The sequence below is a fragment of the Carlito syrichta genome, unplaced genomic scaffold, assembly GCF_000164805.1.
Source record: "Carlito syrichta isolate Samal-C Ts95f unplaced genomic scaffold, Tarsius_syrichta-2.0.1 Scaffold301769, whole genome shotgun sequence".
Taxonomy (NCBI): domain Eukaryota; kingdom Metazoa; phylum Chordata; class Mammalia; order Primates; family Tarsiidae; genus Carlito; species Carlito syrichta.
This window is the reverse complement of record NW_007245865.1, coordinates 36,131-57,805: the sequence shown is the minus strand read 5'-3', so window position 1 is coordinate 57,805 and position 21,675 is coordinate 36,131. Positions and strand designations below refer to the sequence as shown.

General features: G+C 44.1%; 1 protein-coding gene across 1 annotated transcript in view; it reads left to right on the top strand.

Moving 5' to 3' along the window:
* LRIG3 (leucine rich repeats and immunoglobulin like domains 3) overlaps positions 1-21,675 on the top strand; it is a 55,733-nt gene that overhangs the window by 10,899 nt on the left and 23,159 nt on the right. Inside the window, exons 4-5 of the mRNA XM_008055196.2 lie at positions 20,129-20,260; positions 21,058-21,201. Of these exons, the coding sequence (XP_008053387.1) occupies positions 20,129-20,260; positions 21,058-21,201 (276 nt within the window). The remainder of the gene's footprint in view (positions 1-20,128; positions 20,261-21,057; positions 21,202-21,675) is intronic.

Below are 21,675 nucleotides of genomic sequence, written 5' to 3'. Positions count from 1 at the left end.
CACCTCAGCCTCCCAAAGGCGGGGGATTACAGGCTGAGCCACCGAGCCCGGCTACAATTTACTACCTACTGAGTGCCAAGCTATCTTATAAGTACTGGGGATATGGCAGTGAAAAAGCAGACAAACTCTTTGTTTTCTAAGTAGAGATGGGGGTCTCATTTCGTTGCCCAGGTTTGTCTTAAACCTTGGCCTCAACGATCCTGTCTCCTCCACCTCCCAAAGTGCTGAGATTAGAGGTGCGAGACACTCTGTCTATCCAAACTGTCTCTTATGACACCTCTCTTTTAGTGAGGGGCAAGAAAAAAATAAATAAGTGAATGTACTTTAAAATAAAAGACAGCAGTTCCTGATAAACGCTGTGAAGGGAAAGAAAGGAGAATAAGGGATTAGAGAGCTATTGTAGGTGTCCTTTATTGTGGTCAGGGAAGGCATATTACCAAATCCTTGTATGTGCTGGATGCTGCTTTGGGGTCAGGATTCAGCAGTGAACAAAACAGACACAGATCCTTGCCTTCATAGAGCTGGCTTTCTCATAGAAGGAGAAAGACAAGAGGCTGGGTACAGTGGCTTATGCCTGTATGACCAACACTTTGGGAGGCCAAGGTGGGAGGATCGTTTGAGCTCAGGAGTTTGGGACCAGCCTAGGCAACATAGCGAGACCTTTTCTCTACAAAAATAAATTGACCAGGTGTGGTGGCACACATCTATAGTCCCAGTTGCTCAGGAGGCTGAGGCAGAACGGTCGCCTGAGACCAGGAGGTTGAGCCTGCAGTGAGCTGTAGTTGTGCCACTGCACTCCAGCCTGGGTGACAGAGTGAGACTCCATCTCCAAACAAACAGACAAACAAATCAGAGATGTGGTCAGAAGGGGATAGGTGCTGGAGACAAAAATAAGGCAGGGAAAAAGTGTAGGAAGAACTTGATCCTAGAGGGACCTTATGGTTTCACAGGGAGATGCAGGGAGAGGCAGATGCTTGATTCAGGGCCTGAAGGCGAGGGTGTGTCTGGGGGCCATCTCCAGGAAGGCCCATCTGCCCTGTCCAGGCCCATCTTGCCTGATAGATCTGGCAGTTACACACCAATGAAATGATTTCGTTTGTTTGTTTCTCCTCTGCTGTATTTCGAGGCCTCTGTGGCTGACGCTTCTTTCCCCAGCACTTAATGCAGGTATGTGGCATACCGTTAGTGCTTAATTAATGTATGAATTAAGAGATATTTGTGGAACAGCCACATGCACTTAGCATAATTCAGATAGATCTGCTATACACTTAGTCCAAACCAGTGTTTAATGATTGACTGTGGTGACAGCGTACCTATGTTTTACTTAACTGGTGTGCAACTATGCACACTAGGTAAAATAATAATAATAAATTATGACAAAAGCAATAATAATAATTAAAAAAGGAAGAAGAGGAGTCATTTAAGTAACACAGGGATTCAGCTCACCACTCTAGCCAGTAAGTACATACCCCATAGGGGTGGGAATTAAAAGCCCCCTTTCTTATTTGCCTTTCTAAGTTTGAATAGCTCAGCTCACAGAGGGTGACTTTGGTGTTCAGAGATACAGATTTTTCATAGCCCCTGAGCCCTTCCGGCTTGTGAACTGCCTCATCAGCCCCTGAATTAAAAATTCAAAATACAAAACAATGACAAATCACCTCTTCCCCGAAACTGATCTGTCTGTTCCTGCACTGAAGGAAAACCGCCCATGTTGGATTCATTGAGAGAGAGCGAGAATGTATGCGTAACGGAATGGCTGGTGTCTCAGGGATCTTCAAGGTGTATTGAAGAGACATGGTTCCCCACATCCGCTGGCCCTGGAACCTAACTCCATGGGACACGCTTCCATCCCATCCTGTGTCCTCCCTGAAATGCTCTGGGGATACAGGGGAGTTTGACAGTCCTGCCCTTCCCCCGGGGTCTGGTGCCATCTCTGCCTACAGAGAGCAATGCCAGGGGGTAGGGAGTGTTGATGGTTCTTGTGGCACAAACTCCAGTTATCATAGAATTCCTAGAAGGATGGTGATTTTTCTCTTTTTCGGTTTAGAAGCTCCTGCAAGCACAGCATGGCTTTTGTCACGCATCTCATTCCAGGGGAGGACTCGGGTTTACTGAGCTCTCAGTCCCCTCAGCAGCCCACCACAGTCTCAGGCACCCAGAGTACTCTAGCCAAGAGTCTGAGCAGACGGGAAGAGATCAGGGGCCCTTGGGCAAGAGGAAACAGACCTGTGCTGAAAGTTGGGCACTCGGGTGTTTGTCTTGTCTCACACTGCTGACCTGTCTGACCTTAGGCCAGCATAACTAGCGCTTCTTCTTTGTTGATCCGTAAAAACAGTCTAAGATGGCTGCTCAGCTCTCCAGGAAAGGATCCAATGCACGTGAAAGGACCCTGAATGGTGTGAGCCCCAGCCCATGCTGCTGTTGAAGTCATGGTGGGCTTGAAAGAAAAGCAGGACTCCAGGCAGTGGGCCAAAGTGGATTCTTGGATGGGAGGGTCACAGAAGGGCGGTGGGATTTAGAAACACTATCCTGGCAGCATGAGACGTGAGACAAGGGAGGGAGAAAGCACTTTCAGGAAAACTTTCACCCTCTTCCAGTGGTTCCAAAAAATCGGTGAGTACTCAGTCATAATTAATAACTGAGGGCCTGTGTGTCTGTAACGTGACTCTCAAGCTGTTTAAAATGCCCAACAACAGCACCGATGATATGTTGAGTGCTAGGGAACAAAGGAAGGCAGAGCTTGGGCTCTGTTCTCAAGGGGCTCTGAAAAGGAGGGGAGGACAGGAGAGACGTTACACCAAGGGGGTTGTGCCCAGGATGGCAGCGTGTGCTGTGGCCTGTGCCAGCTCATAGGCTTCAGGATGTGTGGAATGTGAGGATAAGTGACGTAGAGAAGGAAGAAAGCTTGGTTGAGCTGATAGGGATCAGCTCTGGAAGCTTCTTCCATGCTTAGTTGGTTTGCAGATTTTGCGGGGGGAGATCATTGACGACTTTTTTTTTAAAGCAGGGGAATGACGACATTTCAGTTAAGTACAAAATCTGCTTTTATCTTTTTTTTAGATAGTCATTAAACTGTGTTTATTTTCAAAGTCAAGTGTCACAAAAACAAATAAACGCAGCTTTGGCCAGGTGCAGTGGCTCATGCCTGCAATCACAACATTTTGGGGGGCCGAGACAGGAGAACAAGACCAGCCTAGGCAATATAGCGAGATCTTGTCTCTGAAAAAAATTTAAAAAATAATCCTGGCCGAGTGGCATGCACCTGTAAGTCCCAGCAACTTGGGAGGCTGAGGCAGGAGGATTGCCTGAGCCCAGGAGGCTGAGGCTGCGGTGAGCCGTGATCGCACCACTGCAGTCCAGCCTAGGTGACAGAGAACCTGACTCAAAAACAGAAATGTGGCTTTGATAATGAACAATTTTGATTTGCAAAATGCCTACTAATCCGTAGACTCCTGGAGCTGTTCCATGTTCTGAACCCTGCTGTGTGTTAGGACCATGTCCTGTTTTTTCCCAAAGAGAAATTGGAAATTGACCATGGGGTGTGTGTCATAGGAGCATTGACTACTGGATAACGAGTGGGTAGAGTTAAACTAGTGACCATAAATCAGATTTGCAATATTCTGTTGTTTATATACTGAACCCAACACCCTATTAAGTGAGAATTTCATTGATAAGCGTACATTTCTCAATTTATTCCAAAAAATCATACTGTTCTAAAAATCTGTTTGGGAGACACGGATTCAAGAAACAGTTGCTTGGTTGCCTGGCACAGAGTTTGTTTAAATATGCATCAAACTCATGATTTTAAAAATAATATTGGTATTTCAGTCGGTTCACAGTTCCGAGGTAAGGCTGCATCTGGGGAAAGACAAACATTCTATATGTGTTCAAGCAGTGACCTATCAGAGTAACTATGTGTGTGGTAAAGCTCAAATAGTTGTTAACTTTTTTTTTTTAATAAACAAAACCTTTATAATTCAATATTTGAAAAGTGGTCAGCTGTTTCTCATGCAAATTAAGGAAATTGAGGTTCTTAACTTTAGCCAAAATTCGAACTTGAGTTTCTGGGGGAATTGGAGAGTTTTGTTTTCATTAAATGTGCACAAACCATATCGCAGCCTTATTTGCAGCTGGGTATAGAAGCACCCATGGAATCTGACCACCTTCACTGCAAAATTCATTTCGAAGCATAGGCTGCCCCGATACAGATGACCAGGCGATTGTCTTCTTCCCATGTACAGAACATTGTATTAGAGGGTGTCTGCTTTCTATTGCTTATATCAGAATAGCTGAAACCTATACTGAATACCTATATATTCTTTTATGTTATAAGGAAATGGAATTTTTTACAGTTGTGGAGGCTGAGAAGTCCAAAGTTGATGAACCGCATCTGGTAAGGGACTTCTTGCCGGTGGGGACTCTAGGGAGTCCTGAGGTGGTGCAGGGCATCATATGGCAAGGGGGCGAGGCCATTGCTTTACTAAGCTCTGGTGTGGCCATGTGCTCATTGAGCTATGGCTGCCGCCTTGCTTCCTAAGCTTTGGCCCCCTCTCCTACCCTAGGGAGGTGAATCTCCTCTTTCTCTCTCTAATTTACTTTCTAAATAAACTATATTTTCCCATCTAAAAGGGGGGGGAGGGGCTGAGCATGCTAGCTCAGGTCTCTCTTCCTCTTTTAAACCACAGTCTTGATTCTCATGATAACCCACTAATCCATAATCCGTGAATGGACTCGTCCATTCATCAGCGCAGAGCCCTCATGAACCAGTCACCTCTTAAAGCCCCACCTCTCAATACTGCCTCATCGGGGATCAAACTTCAACATGAGTTTTGGTGGGGACAAATAACGGGGGTGCCAAAGTAAATGTACACACATTTTAGGTGATATCATCTATGTATTTATTACTTTTCAAAGTTGAATTACAGTAGCCATGTGTAGTATGGCATTGACTCCAAAGATGGTGTTAATCTGAATGCTAGCGTCATCATGCAGCAGGCAGGACAAGTAAAAAAAAAAAAAGATGGAAGCATTCTTGTTGCTTGAGGAGCCCAAGTCTGTTCTGAAGTGATATTTGAAATTTGAAAATGTAATAGAAGTACCATGACAATGGAAGCATGAGTGTGCAACAGAACCTCCAACATGCCTGACAATTGCACGCCTTCGTGATACGTTTGAGACGCATGGTACTGCGTGTGATGTGCACAAGGAAAGATCCGGGAGGCCTCACACAGCAACAAGTCCTGCCGACCTTCGCCATCATCAGAAGTGTCTGGATGCCGATGGTAACCACTTTGAGCACCTCTTGTCATTGCAGAAGTCGCAAGTAACTTGTATTCGTCTTTCGTTATCGGTATATATTGAGTACTGCAATTTTATTTTATTTTATTTTATAATTTTTTTTTTTTGAGTTGAAGTCTCACTCTGTCGCCCAGACTGAAGTGCAGTGGCCGCTCCTGGCCACCGCAGCCTCGACCTGCTGGGCTCCGGTGATCCTTCCGCCTCAGCCTTCCAAGTAGCTGGAACTACAGGCGCTCGCTACCCTGCCCGGCTGATTTTTTGATTTATTGTAGCGATAAGGTCTCGCCAAGTTGCCTGGGTGGGTCTCGAACCCGCGGGTTCAGGCAATCCACTCACCTCAGCCTCCCAAAGGCACGGATTACAGGTGGAGCCACCGAGCCCGGCAAGTATTGCAATTTTAATGCAGTTTTTTCCTTAAAGTGTGTATACATTTTTTTTTGGCACCCTCTGTATTAAAACCACGGCAGGGGCTGCAACCTACACCCATACGTACAAGCTGGATATTTTTGTGTTTAATGGAGATCAGTTCATGAGGTTCGAGTCTTGTAAAATAAACACATCCACGTCTTAATATGAAAAGTTATATTCTTTTATTGAATTTTAAAATGTTTCTACAGGACTTGCAAATAAAAGAGACCTGATGGTACACAGAACTGTATTTGTGACAAACACTCTATAAGTTTATCTTCACATTTTGTCATAAACTGGTCCCCAGAATACAAGCTTGCTGGGTTTTTAAATTCTCGATTTAGAAGGGCTATTTGAAACATAAATGGGTGATCGTTTCATGGCTCTTTAAACCCTTCAGTGGTTTCTCACTGCTGTTTGATCAAGAGCAAAATCCGGCTGGGCGCGGTGGTTCAAGCCTGTAATCCCAGCACTTTGGGAGACCGAGGCGAAAGTATTGCCTAAGCTTAAAGGTTCAAGACCAACCTGGGCAACTTGGTGAGACCTTGTCTCTACTATAAATAAAAAAATAAGCTGGGTGTAATAGCGCACACCAGTAATTCCAACTACTTGGAAGGCTGAGGTGGACGGATCGCCTGAGCCCAGCAGGTTGAGGCTGCAATGGCCGTGAGCATGCCACTGCACTCCAGCCTGGGTGACAGAGTGAGACTTCAACTCAAAAAAAAAAAAGGAAAATCTTTCTCAAGACATACAGTGCCATGCATGATCTGTGTCCTCCTAGTCCATGGAGCAGTCTCTGGAATGTTGCTCAGTTCCAGGAAGGTGCCAGGTGGTTCCTGCCCCAGATCCCTTTGCAAATGCTTCTCCCCCTGCCTACAGCACTCACCTTCTCCCTACTCCTTCTAAATTAGACTTAGTTTTCTCCTAAGACCTTTTTTTTTTTTTTTGAGTTGGAGTCTCACTCTGTCACCCAGACTGGAGTGCAGCGGCCACCCGCAGCTACCGCAGCCTCGACCTGCTGGGCTCCAGCGATCCTTCCGCCTCAGCCTTTCAAGTAGCTGGAACTACAGGCGCACGCTACCACGCCCGGCTAGTTTTTTTATTTATTGTAGAGATGAGGTCTTGCCAAGTTGCCCAGGTGGATCTCGAATCCGCGGGCTCAGGCAATCCACTCACCTCAGCCTCCCAAAGTGCTGGGATTACAGGCTGAGCCACCGAGCCCGGCTTCCTAATACATTTTTATATCTCCTCTATTACATAATAATGTTACAGATTTTTGTAATATATGTTATAAATATACCTTTTATAGCATACATTTTTGTCTGCTTTAGTATAATGTATAAATACTTTATCATATAAGTAATCACATTTTTCAGTGATATCTTTGTTACTCTTTTTTTTTTTTTTTGAGTTGGAATCTCACTCTGTCATCCAGACTGGAGTGCAGTGGCATGCTCCCGGCCACCGCAACCTCGACCTGCTGGGCTCCGGCGATCCTTCCGCCTCAGCCTTCCAAGTAGCTGGAACTACAGGTGCGCGCTACCACGCCCAGCTAATTTTTGATTTATTGTAGGGATGAGGTCTTGCCAAGTTGCCCAGGTGGGTCTTGAACCTGCAGGCTCAGGCAATCCACTCACCTCAGCCTCCCAAAGCACTGGGATTACAGGCTGAGCCACCGGAACCAGACTCAAATCTCTTTTTCTTATTTTTCAGTCTTTCTTGTCTTTCTTTCCTCAACCAAGTTCCCATGTAAGCATCAAAGAAAAGGTGAAAGGAATTATAAATAGTTGGAGATATATACATATATATATATTTTTTTTTTCTTAACTTTTATATTTTTTGAGTCAGTGTCTTACTCTCACCCAGGCTGAATGCAGTGGCACAATCACATCTCACTGCAGCCTCAACCTCCTGGGCTCAAGGCAAGCCTCCCAAGTAGCTGGGACTACAGATGCATGCCACCATGCCTAGCTAATTTTTGATTATTTTTTGTAAAGATGAGGTCTTGCAATATTGCTTAGGCTGGTTTCTAATTCCTGGGCTTTAAACAATTATTCTGCTTCGATCATTCAGAGTGCTGGGATAACAGGCATGAGCTGCCACGCCTGACCTAACTTTCTTTAATTTACATGTAAATGGTCATTCTTAGTCAGTGGCTATTGTACTGGACATTGCAGGCCTAACGCCTTAACGTCCTTCCCTTACACTATCTGACATGACAGTGTAAATATACAGTCCCCGGATATTTGAGGTGTGGTCTGACTTATACAGAATAGGATGGGACTGTGTCTCTTGACTAGAACACTGGACATGAATGTTGTTGGAGATTGTCATAGCATCTTAAGTACTGTTATTGGATCATATTGAGTTTATGGTTTCTAAATTCATAATGCGATGCCAAACTCTGCTGTTTGTTTGAAAGTCATAAGTGCAACTTTCAAACAAACCTGGTAAAAATGTTTGGTTAAAAATGCAAAGCATTGGCTGGGCGTGGTATCTCAATCCTGTAATCCCAGCACTTTGGGAGGCCAAGGTGAGGGGATTGCCTGAGCCCACGGATTCGAGAACAGCCTGGGCAACTTGGCAAGACATCTCTACAATAAATCAAAAAATCAGCTGGGTGTGATAGTGCACGCCTGTAGTTCCAGCTACTTGGAAGGCAGAGGCGGAAGGATTGCCTGAGCCCAGCAGGTCAATGCTGAGGTGGCCGTGAGCATGCCACTGCACTCCAGCCTGGGCGACAGAGTGAGACTTCAATTCAAAAAAACATTAAAAAAAATTCCAAGCACTGACCGGGCTCAGTGGTTCATGCCTATATTCTCAGCGCTTTGGGAGGCCGAGACAGGAGGATTACTTAAGGCCAGGAGTTCGAAACCAGCTTGGGCTACATAATAAGATGCCATCGCTACCAAAAAAAGAAAGAACTAGAAAAAATTTAAAAGTGTCCTTTCTGAGCCCAGTTATCTTCTAGATCATCATTTTAGCATTTTGAGAGGTTTTGAGATCACGATTTATCTAACAGTTGAGTTATATTTTTAGTTCTGTGGCATTTGCACTTGACCATTCATATCTCTGTCTATGTTCATACAAAATGTTAGCAGCACAGGGCCACAGCCAGACCCAGTGGCAGCCACTGGGAGCTTCCTTAAAGGTCTGTGCCATTCTTTGGGTAAAAATAAGGGATGTGAACTCATGTACTTATGATTATCACTGTCACATGTTCTGTGTCTTATTCACAAGGGTAAGTTAAATACTCAGGTGAAATCAAGATAGTCTGTGTCTGTTATGCTTATTGGTGTGTGGTCCTATCAGAAAATGAAGTGAAATTAATTTATCCTGATGTGTTTATACAGAGCTAATTCTCTATTGGATACCTGTCTTCATTTGGGGTTCAGAATCATACTAATAATGATGTGGTGTTTTCAGGTTTTTACTATGGTCATAAGTGAAAATTATTTATATAGACTACTTTTTATTAAAATATACAAATTTAAGGCAAATGCTTTTCCAGTTAAAAAAATATGGTAACTTATTTGAAGGAAGATTTTAATTTGGTTTTTAGAGAAAAGCTGGTGTTATTCATTGATCGAATTTCTCTTGAAGACTTCCTATTAAGCATGGTGAACTGAGTGCATTTGTTTTACTGTGCTCTTTGCTAAAATGCCCTTAAAATGAAAGTAAAGGACTAGTTCCCCTTTCCCCGTATCCTTTCCAGCATCTGTTGTTATTTGAATTATTGATGTTGGCCATTCTGTTGGTGGGAGTATAAACTAGTACAACCTCTGTGGGAAACAGTTTGGCGATTCCTAAAAGATCTAAAAATTGACCCCACAATCCTCCTACTGGGGATATACCCAGAGGGACTCAAATCACTCTATGAAAAAGATGCCTGCACACGTATGTTTATTGTAGCATTATTCACAATAGCAAAACCATGGAACCAACCATGCGGCCCATCAAAAGCGGACTGGATAAAAAAGATGTGGTACATATACACGATGGAATATTATGCAGCCATAAAGAAGGGTACAAATTATGAACTCAACAGCAACTTGGATGCACTTAGAGTCTATAATACTGTGCTATCTATCACAGAAACAAAGAACTGAGTACTACGTGGTCACACTCATAAGTGTATCTTGAGCAATTATCATAATACTTTAAGACAGGGATTGATAGTGGGAAACTGCCAGGGGCAGGGGGTAACACCTCATCAACAAGGGGATCTGCATAGTGAACATTTGTGTACCTAACCCTGAATTGTACCCCATATCTTCAAAATAGAAAAATTTTAAAAAGCAAGTAAAATTTTTTTAAAGTGCACATTAAAGGAAGAAAGAGAAAACAGAGAACATGAAGAAAGGATATGGTCCAAAAGCAAGATGCCATACAAATTGCACAAACAAATGGATACATTGTCACTGACTTTATAGAGGGAGAAAGTGAAGTTGCTTCTACAAAAATCAGTTTAGGATGGGCTCGGTGCTCAGCCTGCAATCTCAGCACTTTGGGAGGCCGAGACGAGTGGATTGCCTGAGCTCGCGGGTTTGAGACCCACCTGGGCAACTTGGTGAGACCTCTTGTCTCTACAATAAATAAAAAACTAGCCGGGCGTGGTAGCACACGCCTGTAGTTCCAGCTACTTGGAAGGCTGAGGCGGAAGGCTCACCGGAGCCCAGCAGGTTGAGGCTGCGGTGGCTGGGAGCGTGACACTGCACTCCAGTCTGGGCGACAGAGTGAGATTCCCGCTCCAAAGAAAAAAAAGAAAGTCAGCTTGTGCATGTGGGCACGCGCATACTGTGGAACCTTGGTTGAGCTTAAACAGAAAGTGGCACAGGCGCAGCTGTGCAAGGGGTGGGCATTGAGGGCAACATCTTCTGAGGTCAGGGAAATTAAGTCAAATCTGAATACTGAAGGTGACACCCCCACCCCAGTCTTCCCAGGTGGTAATAGCCAATTTCTTTCAACGAGACTGGAGATTGGAGGGTTTGAGAGATAAGAGCCACAGAAACTGACCTGCAGCTGGCCACCTGTGTTGGGCCTCACCATTCCTTAAGCCCAAACTACACACACACCTTTGGTGTAAGCTCTTAGTGTTGCTTTTTATGAAATACCAATGAATAGCCTGTGATCGCCAGGCTTTTGAAGAAGTTTCTACCAATAAAGCCAGAGTCTGAAGCACGTGGAAAAAGGGAATCGAAGACAATGGAAGGAGAAAGGAACTTTGTAACAAACCTAGCAGCTTTGGAGAGAAAAGAGAAACTGCTATGTTCACTAAACCAGAACAAGATGGTGAAAAAAATGATAAAACACTCACAAAAGAAGTAAAAAATACAGTAAAAGACATGTAAACATGTCATAGAAGTATTGTGAGAAAGAAAAACCAGAAGACAAAGGTATGGAAAACAGGAGAGTAAGAAAAAAACATTAGCCAGGAAGTCCAATGCCTGTCGAATTGGAATTCCACAAAGAGATGTCTGCGGAAATGGAAGGGAGGAAATTGTCAAAGACTAAAAACAAAAAACAAAACACCTTCACAATGAAAGAAGACAAAAGACCTAGGTAGGTAAGGTACATCAGTGTGCTTGATGTCAAAATACCAGGGAGTCAGAAAAGCTCTGAGGGGAGGGAGAGACACATGAACAGGTCGCCTGTGAGGGCTAACAGGGTTTCCAGCCATGCTCCAAGAAGTAGCAGCAGCTGCACCTGGGATTGTGGTAAAAATACAGGTTCTCAGGTCCCCCCCACACACACCCAGAAATGAGCCCTGGAGGTGTGAGATACAATAAACTGTGCTTCAAGACACCCCCAAGGCTGGGTGCGGTGACTCAAGCCTGTCACCCCAGCACTTTGGGAGGCTGAGGTAAGAGGACCACCTGAGCCTGTGGGTTCAAGACTAATCCGGGCAACGTGGTGAGACCTTGTCTCTATAGTAAATCAAAAAATTAGCCGGGTGTGGTAGTGCTCACCTGTAGTCCTGGTTATGTAGAACGCTGGGGCGGAAGGATCACCACCGGATCCCAGCAGGTTGATGCTGAGGTGGCTGTGAGTGTGCCACAGCACTCAGCCTGGGCGACAGAGTGAGACTTCAACTCAAAAAAAAAAAAAAAGACCCCCTCTTTGAATGTGTGCTAAAGTTTGAGAAGCAACAGGGTAGCATCATGCAGGCCAAGCTGACATCCGTGCAGTGTCTTCAAAATCCTAAGGGAGAATGATGAATAATCTAAACTTTACACACCCAGACTGTGTCAATCCTATTAAAATGTTTCTAAGAAGGAACAAAAAGCACCCTTTAGGCATGGTTTCTTGAAAAGCTAACGGGAGATGTGTGTGGCCCAGGAAAACAAGCAAGTAAGAAACCAAGAAAGGGGAAGAGTGGGCCTGCAGCCGTGGGACCCAGCAGAGGAAAGAGATGGGGAAACCCCCAGCGGGAGAAGAGGGTCTGTGGGGGCTACAGTTTGTACATAACACTGTCCTGTGGCACCTCTATAGCAGTCTGGCCATTTGCAATGTCACAAGAGTCATGACTTGGTGGAGCTAGGCAGAGGTTTTCTTCCATTTCTGTCCCTTTACAGGTGAGAAACCAACATTCACAAAAGTGTAGGGGAGTCGAAACTCGGACCCGGGAATGGAATCGACATCTCCTCTCTGGAGAACTGTAGTTTGAGTTATTGTGTCAAGATGATCTTTCAGCAGGCTGATCCCCGTAGGTGGTCATAGTTGTGTGTCTGTTTTTCTGGCCAGCAGCTGAAAGGGCATACTGTTGTCCGACTTGCCTGTGTGTCTTGAACCACAGCTTGGATGCCTCCTTATGGCACCCTTTAAAGCTGATCTAGCGTTGCTGGACTGACTGATCCTGATGGTTTGTTCACTTCTGGATCTCGAGCCCATTCCTGTAATCACAAGTTCTGGGGAACCAAAGATGAACTCATTAGAGGTTCTCTCCACTCACAAGTAAAGCACAAGCTAGTGGGAGACTTGAACTCACAGCTTAACCAGACCAGTGGTCTGACATGAAAATGACCAGGAAGGCCCCTGCCTCAAAAGAGAACTGGGAAAATTTTTTAAACTCTACTAGGTCAAAGTAGAGTTCTTTTGATTGTACGTAAATTATTTCAGATGAAAATAAGTTTTTTTGGTAAATGTCTTTATTATTCGGTATTGTCTAGGAATTGCTTTTAAATTTCTGTTTACAGAAAGGACTTGATTGCATTTGCACTTGGAGAACAAAGAGGGATTGTTTTGTTTGGGGTGTGAGTGGTCTTATAACCCTTTTTTTTTTTTTTTTTTTTTTTGAGTTGGAATCTCACTCTGTCGCCCAGAGTGCAGTGGCACGCTCCCAGCCATTGCAGCCTTGATGTACTGGGCTCCGGCGATCCTTCCGCCTTAGCCTTCCAAGTAGCTGGAACTACAGGCGCGCGCTACCACACCCGGCTAATTTTTTTTTATTTTTTGAAGAGATGAGGTCTCGCCAAGTTGCCCAGGCGGGTCTCAAACCCATGGTGCTCAGGCAATTCACTCACCTCAGCCTCCCAAAGCGTGGGATTACAGGCTGAGCCACCGAGCCTAGTTCTTTTTCCTTTTTTTAAAAGAGATCTTTAAAAAAGAGTCTTGCTTTGTTGCTGAGGCTGGACCTGAACTCCTAGCCTCAAGTGAACCTCTTGCCTCAACTTCCTGCGTAACTGGGATTATAAGCACACACTAGCACTCCTGGCTCTTATTTCTTTTTTCATTTTTAACATGTGTCGTGAGTAAGGTCCTGATTATTGTAGGACCTCTGTATCAAAATACTGTGGTCAACTATATCATGTGGGTGATCCAAAGATAATTAAATTTGATGTTGACCTGGCTTTGAGCTGAAAATATGGACTCTATTCCACCACGGCTCATTTGCTGGTTAGTAGCATTCATTCTTTTTTTTTTTTTTTTGAGTCCGAGTCTCACTCTGTTGCCCAGGCTGGAACTGGAGTGCAGTGACACGCTCACGGCCACTGCAGCCTCGACCTGCTAGGCTCAGGCGATCCTTCTGCCTCAGCCTTCCAAGTAGCTGTAACTAAAGGCGCAAACCACCATGCCTAACTTATTATTATTATTTTTTATTTATTGTAGAGATGAGGTCTCACCAAGTTGCCCAGGCTGGTCTCGAACCCCTGAGTGTAGGCAATCCTCTCGCCTCGGCCTCCCAAAGTGCTGGGATAATAGGCTTGAGTCACTGCATCTGGCCTGTCATTCATTCTTAATCAAGAACCTGCCTCCCTGCAGAAGTCTCCCCAGTTGACTTTATTCTTTGAAGCTGCAGTCCCTGGGGGCCAGTCTAAACATGTGTTCTTTTAATGAAACTTCTTAATTATCTTTTTGGAAAAGAGATGAGCAGAGGCAGTTTATTTTTATCTGTGGGGAGAGGTTCTTTTCTTGCCAAATCTCTCTGTTAAAAGAAGCCTGATATTATGGGGCGTTCGTTATTCCAGCCAAGGTAGTTTTTAAGGAAGCTTTTTGGAAGAGGGTGAGCGTTATTGTTGGGAATATAAGTGACCTTGAATGTGTTTACGAAATGTAGTGTTTTCCTTATCAACGTGTAGTTCCTTTATAAATGGTGCTAAGCTAGTTGTTTGCAAGTTATATATAGAAATTGGTGTTTCCTTGGGACTGGGCTGACCATATTAGTCAATACCTTTCATCTGCTTGCTCGATGGTTGTTTGTGTGGAATGACCACAGGTCCAGCAATTTGTTAGTTGCAGTAATGGAATTGGACTTAAGGGATATGGTTAGAGTGATGCATTCTAGAAAAGACGGCATTGCAACCAGGTAGAAATGGTTTCCCATTAAGTTGCAGCACACGTGTGCTTTCCAAAGGGAAAGTGCCTCACGCTGATGCCTTCTCTAAATTGCACGTCCTTACACATCACAGCTGCGAGGCCATAAGCTGCCTGTCATCTTGTGCAGTAGGTAAGAGAGAGCTGAAACCATTTCTTATTCATCAGGAAGCTACACTTGGATTGGCTCAGGAATTCCAGGGGGAGAAAACCTGATATTCTGGTTCCTCCCTAACAAAGAATCTTCCACTCTCTGGTTCTTTCAGACTCTGGAAATAAACTAACACCATTTAGATCCACTTAAGAGGGCATGAAGCTTCTTTTGAGACACTTAGGCTTTCTGGATACCACAGTGGGTCAAAGAGTAGAACCAGTCATCATCACTCCAAGTGGCCATGTCACTAACCTCATCCATTTTATTTTACTGTCATAAACAGTCCAGGTTCACACCCAGGACAGGTGTTCAGAGTGTCAGAACAGACGAGCACGAGTCTTATACGGGATCATCACACATGTATCCATTTTCCTGGTGACAGACGTGTTAAAATGCCGGTGATTGGGCTTTTCTGGGCAGTAGCTTCTCACACCTGAGCCACGAGGGACCCTCGTCTGCACCTCATGCCTGAGAGGGCCACCCATATCAGAAACACAAAACATCATGGTCGCAGGGAACTCCATGGAGCTGAACTGGGTCCTTGTGGCCAGAGGCTGCACACCTGGAAACCTGAGCCTGTCTCTCTAGAGAGGGAAAGCCCAATCTGGGCTCTAGAAACCAGAGGAAGAGGTGCTTCACCCCCAAGGTGGGCGCTGAGGTGGCCGATTGTCCTCAAACCACCATCAGTCCTGAGTATGGACCTGGGTCCTCCTCATGGGACCCCCTGCATTTGGTCTTGCCTGCCCCTCCGAGTCTTTGGGAAGCAGCTGTTCCAAAATACTTGTGTGGTATTTTCACCCCGCCATTTGATGTCCCTGGTCCCCTCCCCACAGATCTTGAGATAAAGGCCAAATCCCCATGAGGTCTTCAGGCCCTCTCTTGACTTCTCATCTCCTCCCAGCTGCCTCATCCTCGAACTTCCTCTTCTGGCCTCCACCCATATGCTGTTCTCAAAGGAGTCTTGATGCAGGTCTGGGCTTCTGCTTGGCACCCTCGCCTCCTTTCCCTCTGCCTAGATCTCTCCTCATCCCTCAGGTCTCCGTAGAGCCGGTCCTTGTTCCTTCCCCTCCCCTGAAAAAATGGGCTGACTCCCGACGCCAACACTCCCCCGACTAACTCCCCAGGAGTCTGTCCATTTCACGCCTTGGCCCACTCTTCCTTCCTGATCACAGCCCTTACCACGCTACTGACCTCTCCTGATGGCCTGCGGTTCTCTTTACTAGACTTCAAGCTCTAGGAAGTCAAGGGCTGCATCCGTCTGGTTCATGGCTAGGTCTCCAGCACTCAGAGTTAAATCCCATCAGACAAGACGAGCAGGCCATGTTTGCCTCTGCATTTTAAAGGTATTTGGCAAAGTGTGATTGGCAACCATTACTGTTGGACCAGGAGAGCCATGGCTAAAATACCTGGGACTCCTGTTTTTCCTGTGGCCTCTTGGAAGCCTTGAGGGAACCCTCTGCGTTCCTGACCAACCGAGCCTCTGGGTCTGCGTGTCCACAAGGGACTAATTATGCTTCACTTCAGCGATGATTTGACCATGGAACTCCCTGTACTATCAACAAGCACAGAAGACCAAAATATCCCTGGTCTCTCACATGGGTTCGCAGGAGGCTGAAACACCTTCCAGTACTTACAGTACCGAATTATGATCGTGGAACAATGGCAAGATGGCATTTCCATATTAAATAACGAAAAAATTGAGTCACCATTCTCTTTTTTGAACAAGCATTGCACATTTTCTGCCAGAAAAATATTAGTTAACTGCAGTGTTTTTTACGTGTGTTGATCGATTTTATTGTGTATTCATACTTGGAGAAAAAAATAAAGCCAGAGTTGAGTTGAATCTTTGTCTTGTAGAAGTGGCTGGCTGTGACCCACTCTGTGGAATACGTTTATGTTGAGGGTTTCAGATGAAACATAAGATGTTTCAGTGTAATTTTTTTTTTTTTTTTAAGGTCATTGTCTCCTTTTATTAAACCTCTCTCTCACGATAGAAAGCAAGTTTTTTTGTTTTGGCTGTTTTGTTTGAAACAGGGACATGTCAGGTGGTTATTTGCCAGTGAGTCTGAGAGCTCATAAGAAATGGGTATTTGGATTTAATTCAGTTCCATTAGGACAGATTTAAATTTTTGTGATACAGGAACTATTATTCTGGCAGTTGTGAGGGATTTTTGTGCTGGGAAGCAGTGCTGACAAAGACGGCAGTGTGCATGCTCCATCTATAACTGGGCACTTTCACACTGCAATTTAGGAGGTGTGCAGCTCAGGAAATTGCTGGCTTTGGCTGGAGTGAACTTTTATTGCAAGGAAAATTTTATTCGTCACTCAAGTAATTGGCAGTTTTAATGCCTTGTTCATAATTACCTTATAAACAAATGAATATATAAACCAAAGATTGTATGGTCTGTTATCTAACTTGTAGCCTTGTTTGACCAACGTAATAGACACCTGTGGGTCTCCCTCTCCTCCCCACCCCCCTGAAAACTAATTTGCTCCATTTACTGCAGAAATCACCAGCCAAGTGTGTTCTTTTTGCTGTTGTTAAATATAAGTAAGTGTAGCTGGACTTGCCTCAGACAGCCTGGGGACCAAAACCAGATGGGGAGTTGGAAGCGAGCTAGTGGCTAGGGCCTGAGGAGGGGGATGGAGGGAGGGGCACTCCAGGGTGACTCCGGTGTTTGTGGGAGGACATCCTGGTAAGGCAAACATTTGGCTTCTGTGTTTAAGAGAAAATGTGTGTCCCCCGAAGCATGGGCTTATTTAACCCACACACCCTGACCCCAAGGCCCTCTGGCTTGTCTCTTAAGCAGAATCCATCTCCGGGACCTAGAAATTGACTAATTGTCTCACTCGCATTACCCTGTACCTCACAGATAGATCAAGGCGTTCCTACCCTGGCGAATCCAGATGTGAGACATGGTCAGAATCAGAGGTCACAGCTGACTTGACTCTAAACAAAAGTCTGTAGAGTTTGTGGGAATTGGAGGGGCTTGGTATTCGGGACTTGTACTTTGGACTGCTAGTCTATTTTTTGTTTTGTTTTGTTTTAACCTTTACTATGACCACCAATTGGGCTTTGAGGATGTGCACTGTCTATGCCTGTTACTTTGTATAGGCTTCCTTTTAAAAGTAGGGTTAGATTCTCTGATGACTTGGAGTTTAAAGGTTGCAAAGGACAATCTCCCCCACAGTCCTTAAAAATAGCCTGGGGGGGGTCTTTTTTTTTAAAGGCAGGATTTATTGAGAGGATAGAAAAGCTCCCACTGTGGGAAGGGGACCCCAGGGGGTTGCCCGGGAGGGGTTTTAACAACATTTTGAGGAGTTTTGCCAGTTTGTTGTTATTTACATATAAAAATGTATAACCCTTTTTCTCCTCTGACTGTTCTTTCTTGTGGAGAAAGCAGCACGTGATATTTGCATGCATGAGTTCAGGAAGTTGTGCTTTCATCCTGGTGGATGCTGAACACATGTACACCCTGTGTGGGGGCTGGAGGGTAGGGTTTAGGGGACAGCACAGATCGATCCAGGAGGGGCATTCTTGGTTTTGGCATAATGATGGTGGCTCAGAGAGCCAAGGGGGATTCCCACTTCTGTTTGAAAGCAGAAACCCAGCATTTTATCAGGGTGGGAAGGCGCAGACCTTTCTGGAAGGACATCTCGGGGTAAGAAACAAATCGCCAAAATATCTTTGGCACTCTGTCTTCCATGAAACAAGCCTCAAGAGATTGCTTTGGGACCAGTCCGTTCTTACTCTGTGAGGTGGCTCAGGAATGCTTGGACTTGTTGGCCCTAATTTTATTCCTAATATCTGTATCAGAGGAATTGTATTATGATTACGATTAAGTGGCATAGTATATGAACAGTGCTCAGCAGAGGGCTTGGACCTAGGAGGTGCCCACTGTGGTCATATGTCATACACAGTTCAAACCAAAGAGACAGAGATCTAGCCCTGCTTCTAAGATGCCCACCGTGTGGCAAGGAAGACCCATGGCGTAAGTGCTGTGTCAGCGCACAGCATAGGAGCTTGTGAAAATACGCAGAAGGTCCACCCAGCTCAGGAACCTTCTGAGATAGTGGCGGACCTGTCAGTTGTAATCATGCAAAAGAGCTGAATACATTCAAAACACTATAGACATCCAATTATTGGTAAGAAGAAAGTGAACATCTGACATGCATTATCTAAGTTTTCTTCTTAAGTGAAGAGTAACTACAGACTGGGTCTAGCAATATCCCTATGTGACTTGTGTAAGATACATTTTTCTGCTGAGAGCATTCTATTTGTTCCTTGGGTTGAAAAGAGAAGACGATCTGTAGGTAGGCTTTCTACCTTGACATGTAATTTTTCCTTGCCAAAGGATAGTCTAAACAAAAAGACCAAACTACCTGATCTAATGTGACAATGAAAATGGCTTACACATCCATTTGATGTGTGTCTTCTAACAAAATTGTTGTTTTATGCAGAATTTCCCCTTGAGAGCTGTTGCATCGATGATCTTTTAAGAGTTTTGACAAGGTCTCTTTTTCTTTTCCTGTTTTTGTTTGTTTGTTTTTCTTTTCGTTTGCTGTCCAGTATAATTCCAGTTCCAGTAGAACTTTTGACAGTGGTAGAAACGTTCTATGTTTATGCTGTACTGTTGGATACCTACCAGGCATGTATAGCCATTGAACACTTGAAGTGTGGCTACTGTGATCAAGGAACTAATTTTAATATTTAATATGAATTTATTTAAATTTAAAGAGCCTCGTGTGGCTAGTGGTTGCCATACTGGGCATGACAGCCTGGTGTTGAAGACTATTAACGTCAAAACATGTTTCAATCTGATTACACCCAGAGATTATTTAGACTGGTGTGCTCTTATGTAATACTTTGATAATATAGAAAGCCCTGGAGCCTACTCGCTGATATTGAAGACTATGGCAATGCACTGAAACGTCCTATTTCTTAAAGAAAATGGGATCCCTCTAAAAAAACAAAACCCGAAGAGTATTTTAAGTTCATTGGCACCTGAAATGTGGGTACTTTTCAAGAGAAGAATTAGAAATAGATTAGGAATCAAGAAGAAGGAATAGGGAATTAAGTCCTCAGTGCCTGGTATGCCAAGGTGCTAGGTATTTCATATGCCATTTTATAAAGTGAAAAGAAAAAAGAATTATTAAGCAGAATAGCATAAAGAAAAAGCAAACAGTTGTCTTGAAGTGCAGCAGTTAAAGCTGCCCCAACTTTAACAATGCAGATTTATTTAAGCATCTTTTTTCACACATTCTAATATTATGACTGATGACTTAATGAGTAAATTCAAGTGGCCATGGTATGACTGTATCACTTTTAAAAGTATTATACTGGTGAGTCAGTTTTCCAAGTTTCCTAAGAACCAGTTAGGAACAGAAAATATTTTTTTCCTTTTAGATTGTTGTACCATTAACCCTGTTATCTGTGAAATCTTATAATTACAGGGCTGGAAATAGGATTGTTGAAATATTACCCGAGCATCTGAAAGAATTTCAATCTCTTGAAACTTTGGACTTGAGCAGTAACAATATTTTAGAGCTTAAAACTGCATTCCCAGTCCTCCATCTCAAATATCTGTAAGTGAAGTTTTCTTTAACAAAAATTTTCATCTGTAATGAAAATATTAAGTGATCATAAAAAAAGTTAAGATATAACAATCTCCTGTTTTACTGCCTGTTTTACTCCTGATGGATCAGAAATGTAATTGATTGACTTGAAATTTGCTGTAAGCGTGAATAGCCACGATCTTTATTTTCTACTTACACTTTTAGATTACAAAAAATTAGACATTCTTTGACTGCTAGAAAACCTATATGGCATGAAAAATGCTCCTTTTTAAGAAACAATCAAAATTAAAGCCATTGCTTTTTTTTTTTTTTGGTTGTGTGTGTGTGTGTGTGTGTGTGTGTGTATGTGTGTATAAGCAGAATTTATTAAGAGAACAGAAAAGCTTCCACAGTGGAAGGGGACCTGAGGGGGTTGCCTGCTGTGTTTTATTAATAGTAAATTTCATAAAAATTGGATCAGTAAAATTAGCCAGGTGTGGTAGTGTACGCCTGTAGTTCCAGCTCCTTGGAAGACTGAGGCAGAAGGATCACCTGAACCTAGCAGGTCGAGGCTGCAGTGGCCGTGAGTGTGCCATTACCCTCCAGCTTAGGTGTCAGAGTTAGACTCCAACTCAGATAATGTAATCACTCCCTAGCAATATGTATGAATCTTAATCGGCATTTGTCCACAAGGATCGAAATAGTAACTATTTTGGGTGTCCATTGATGATTGGGTTCTCTGGAGATTCTTTATAATACAGAAATGGCACACACTTTAAACTTCCAAAGAAATCAGAAAGAGAAGCTCATCTTTACATTTTCAACAGGTACATCAGTAGCAACCGGGTCACCTCGATGGATCCTGGGTTTTTTGACAACTTGGCCAACACCCTCCTGGTACTGAAACTGAACAGGAATCGAATCTCAGCTATCCCACCCAAGATGTTTAAACTGCCCCAGCTGCAACACCTGTGAGTACAATGTCCTCTGAGATACTGTTTCCTCACCTCCTGTAAACCCTTGGGTGTCTATTCCTTGACATCCACAGTGTGGCAGAAAAACGTTTAGGAACAAGGAGGTGGCTGCCTTTCCTTTGGGAGCTGGAGTTGTAGAATCTCCAAATTTGAAAGAGCCTCAAGCCTCACCTTGTGCCAGCTGCTGCCTGACAGGACGTTCGATTGTTACTGAGTGAGCAATGTAATCATTGAACGGCCCCGTTACAAAGGTGCCACTGTGGCACTGAAGAAATCATGGGGACTCTGAGCAGCTGTGGTCTCTGAGAATAATACCGGTAACTCTAGGAGGCTCTGATAGCTGAAGTGTCTCGTTAATAATGGTAGAATGATCTGTGAACAGGGCAGCCTTGGCTGCACATTATAAACACTTAGGGAGCTTTTAAAAATCCCAGTGCCCAGGCCAAACCCTGGACCAATTATGCTAAAGCC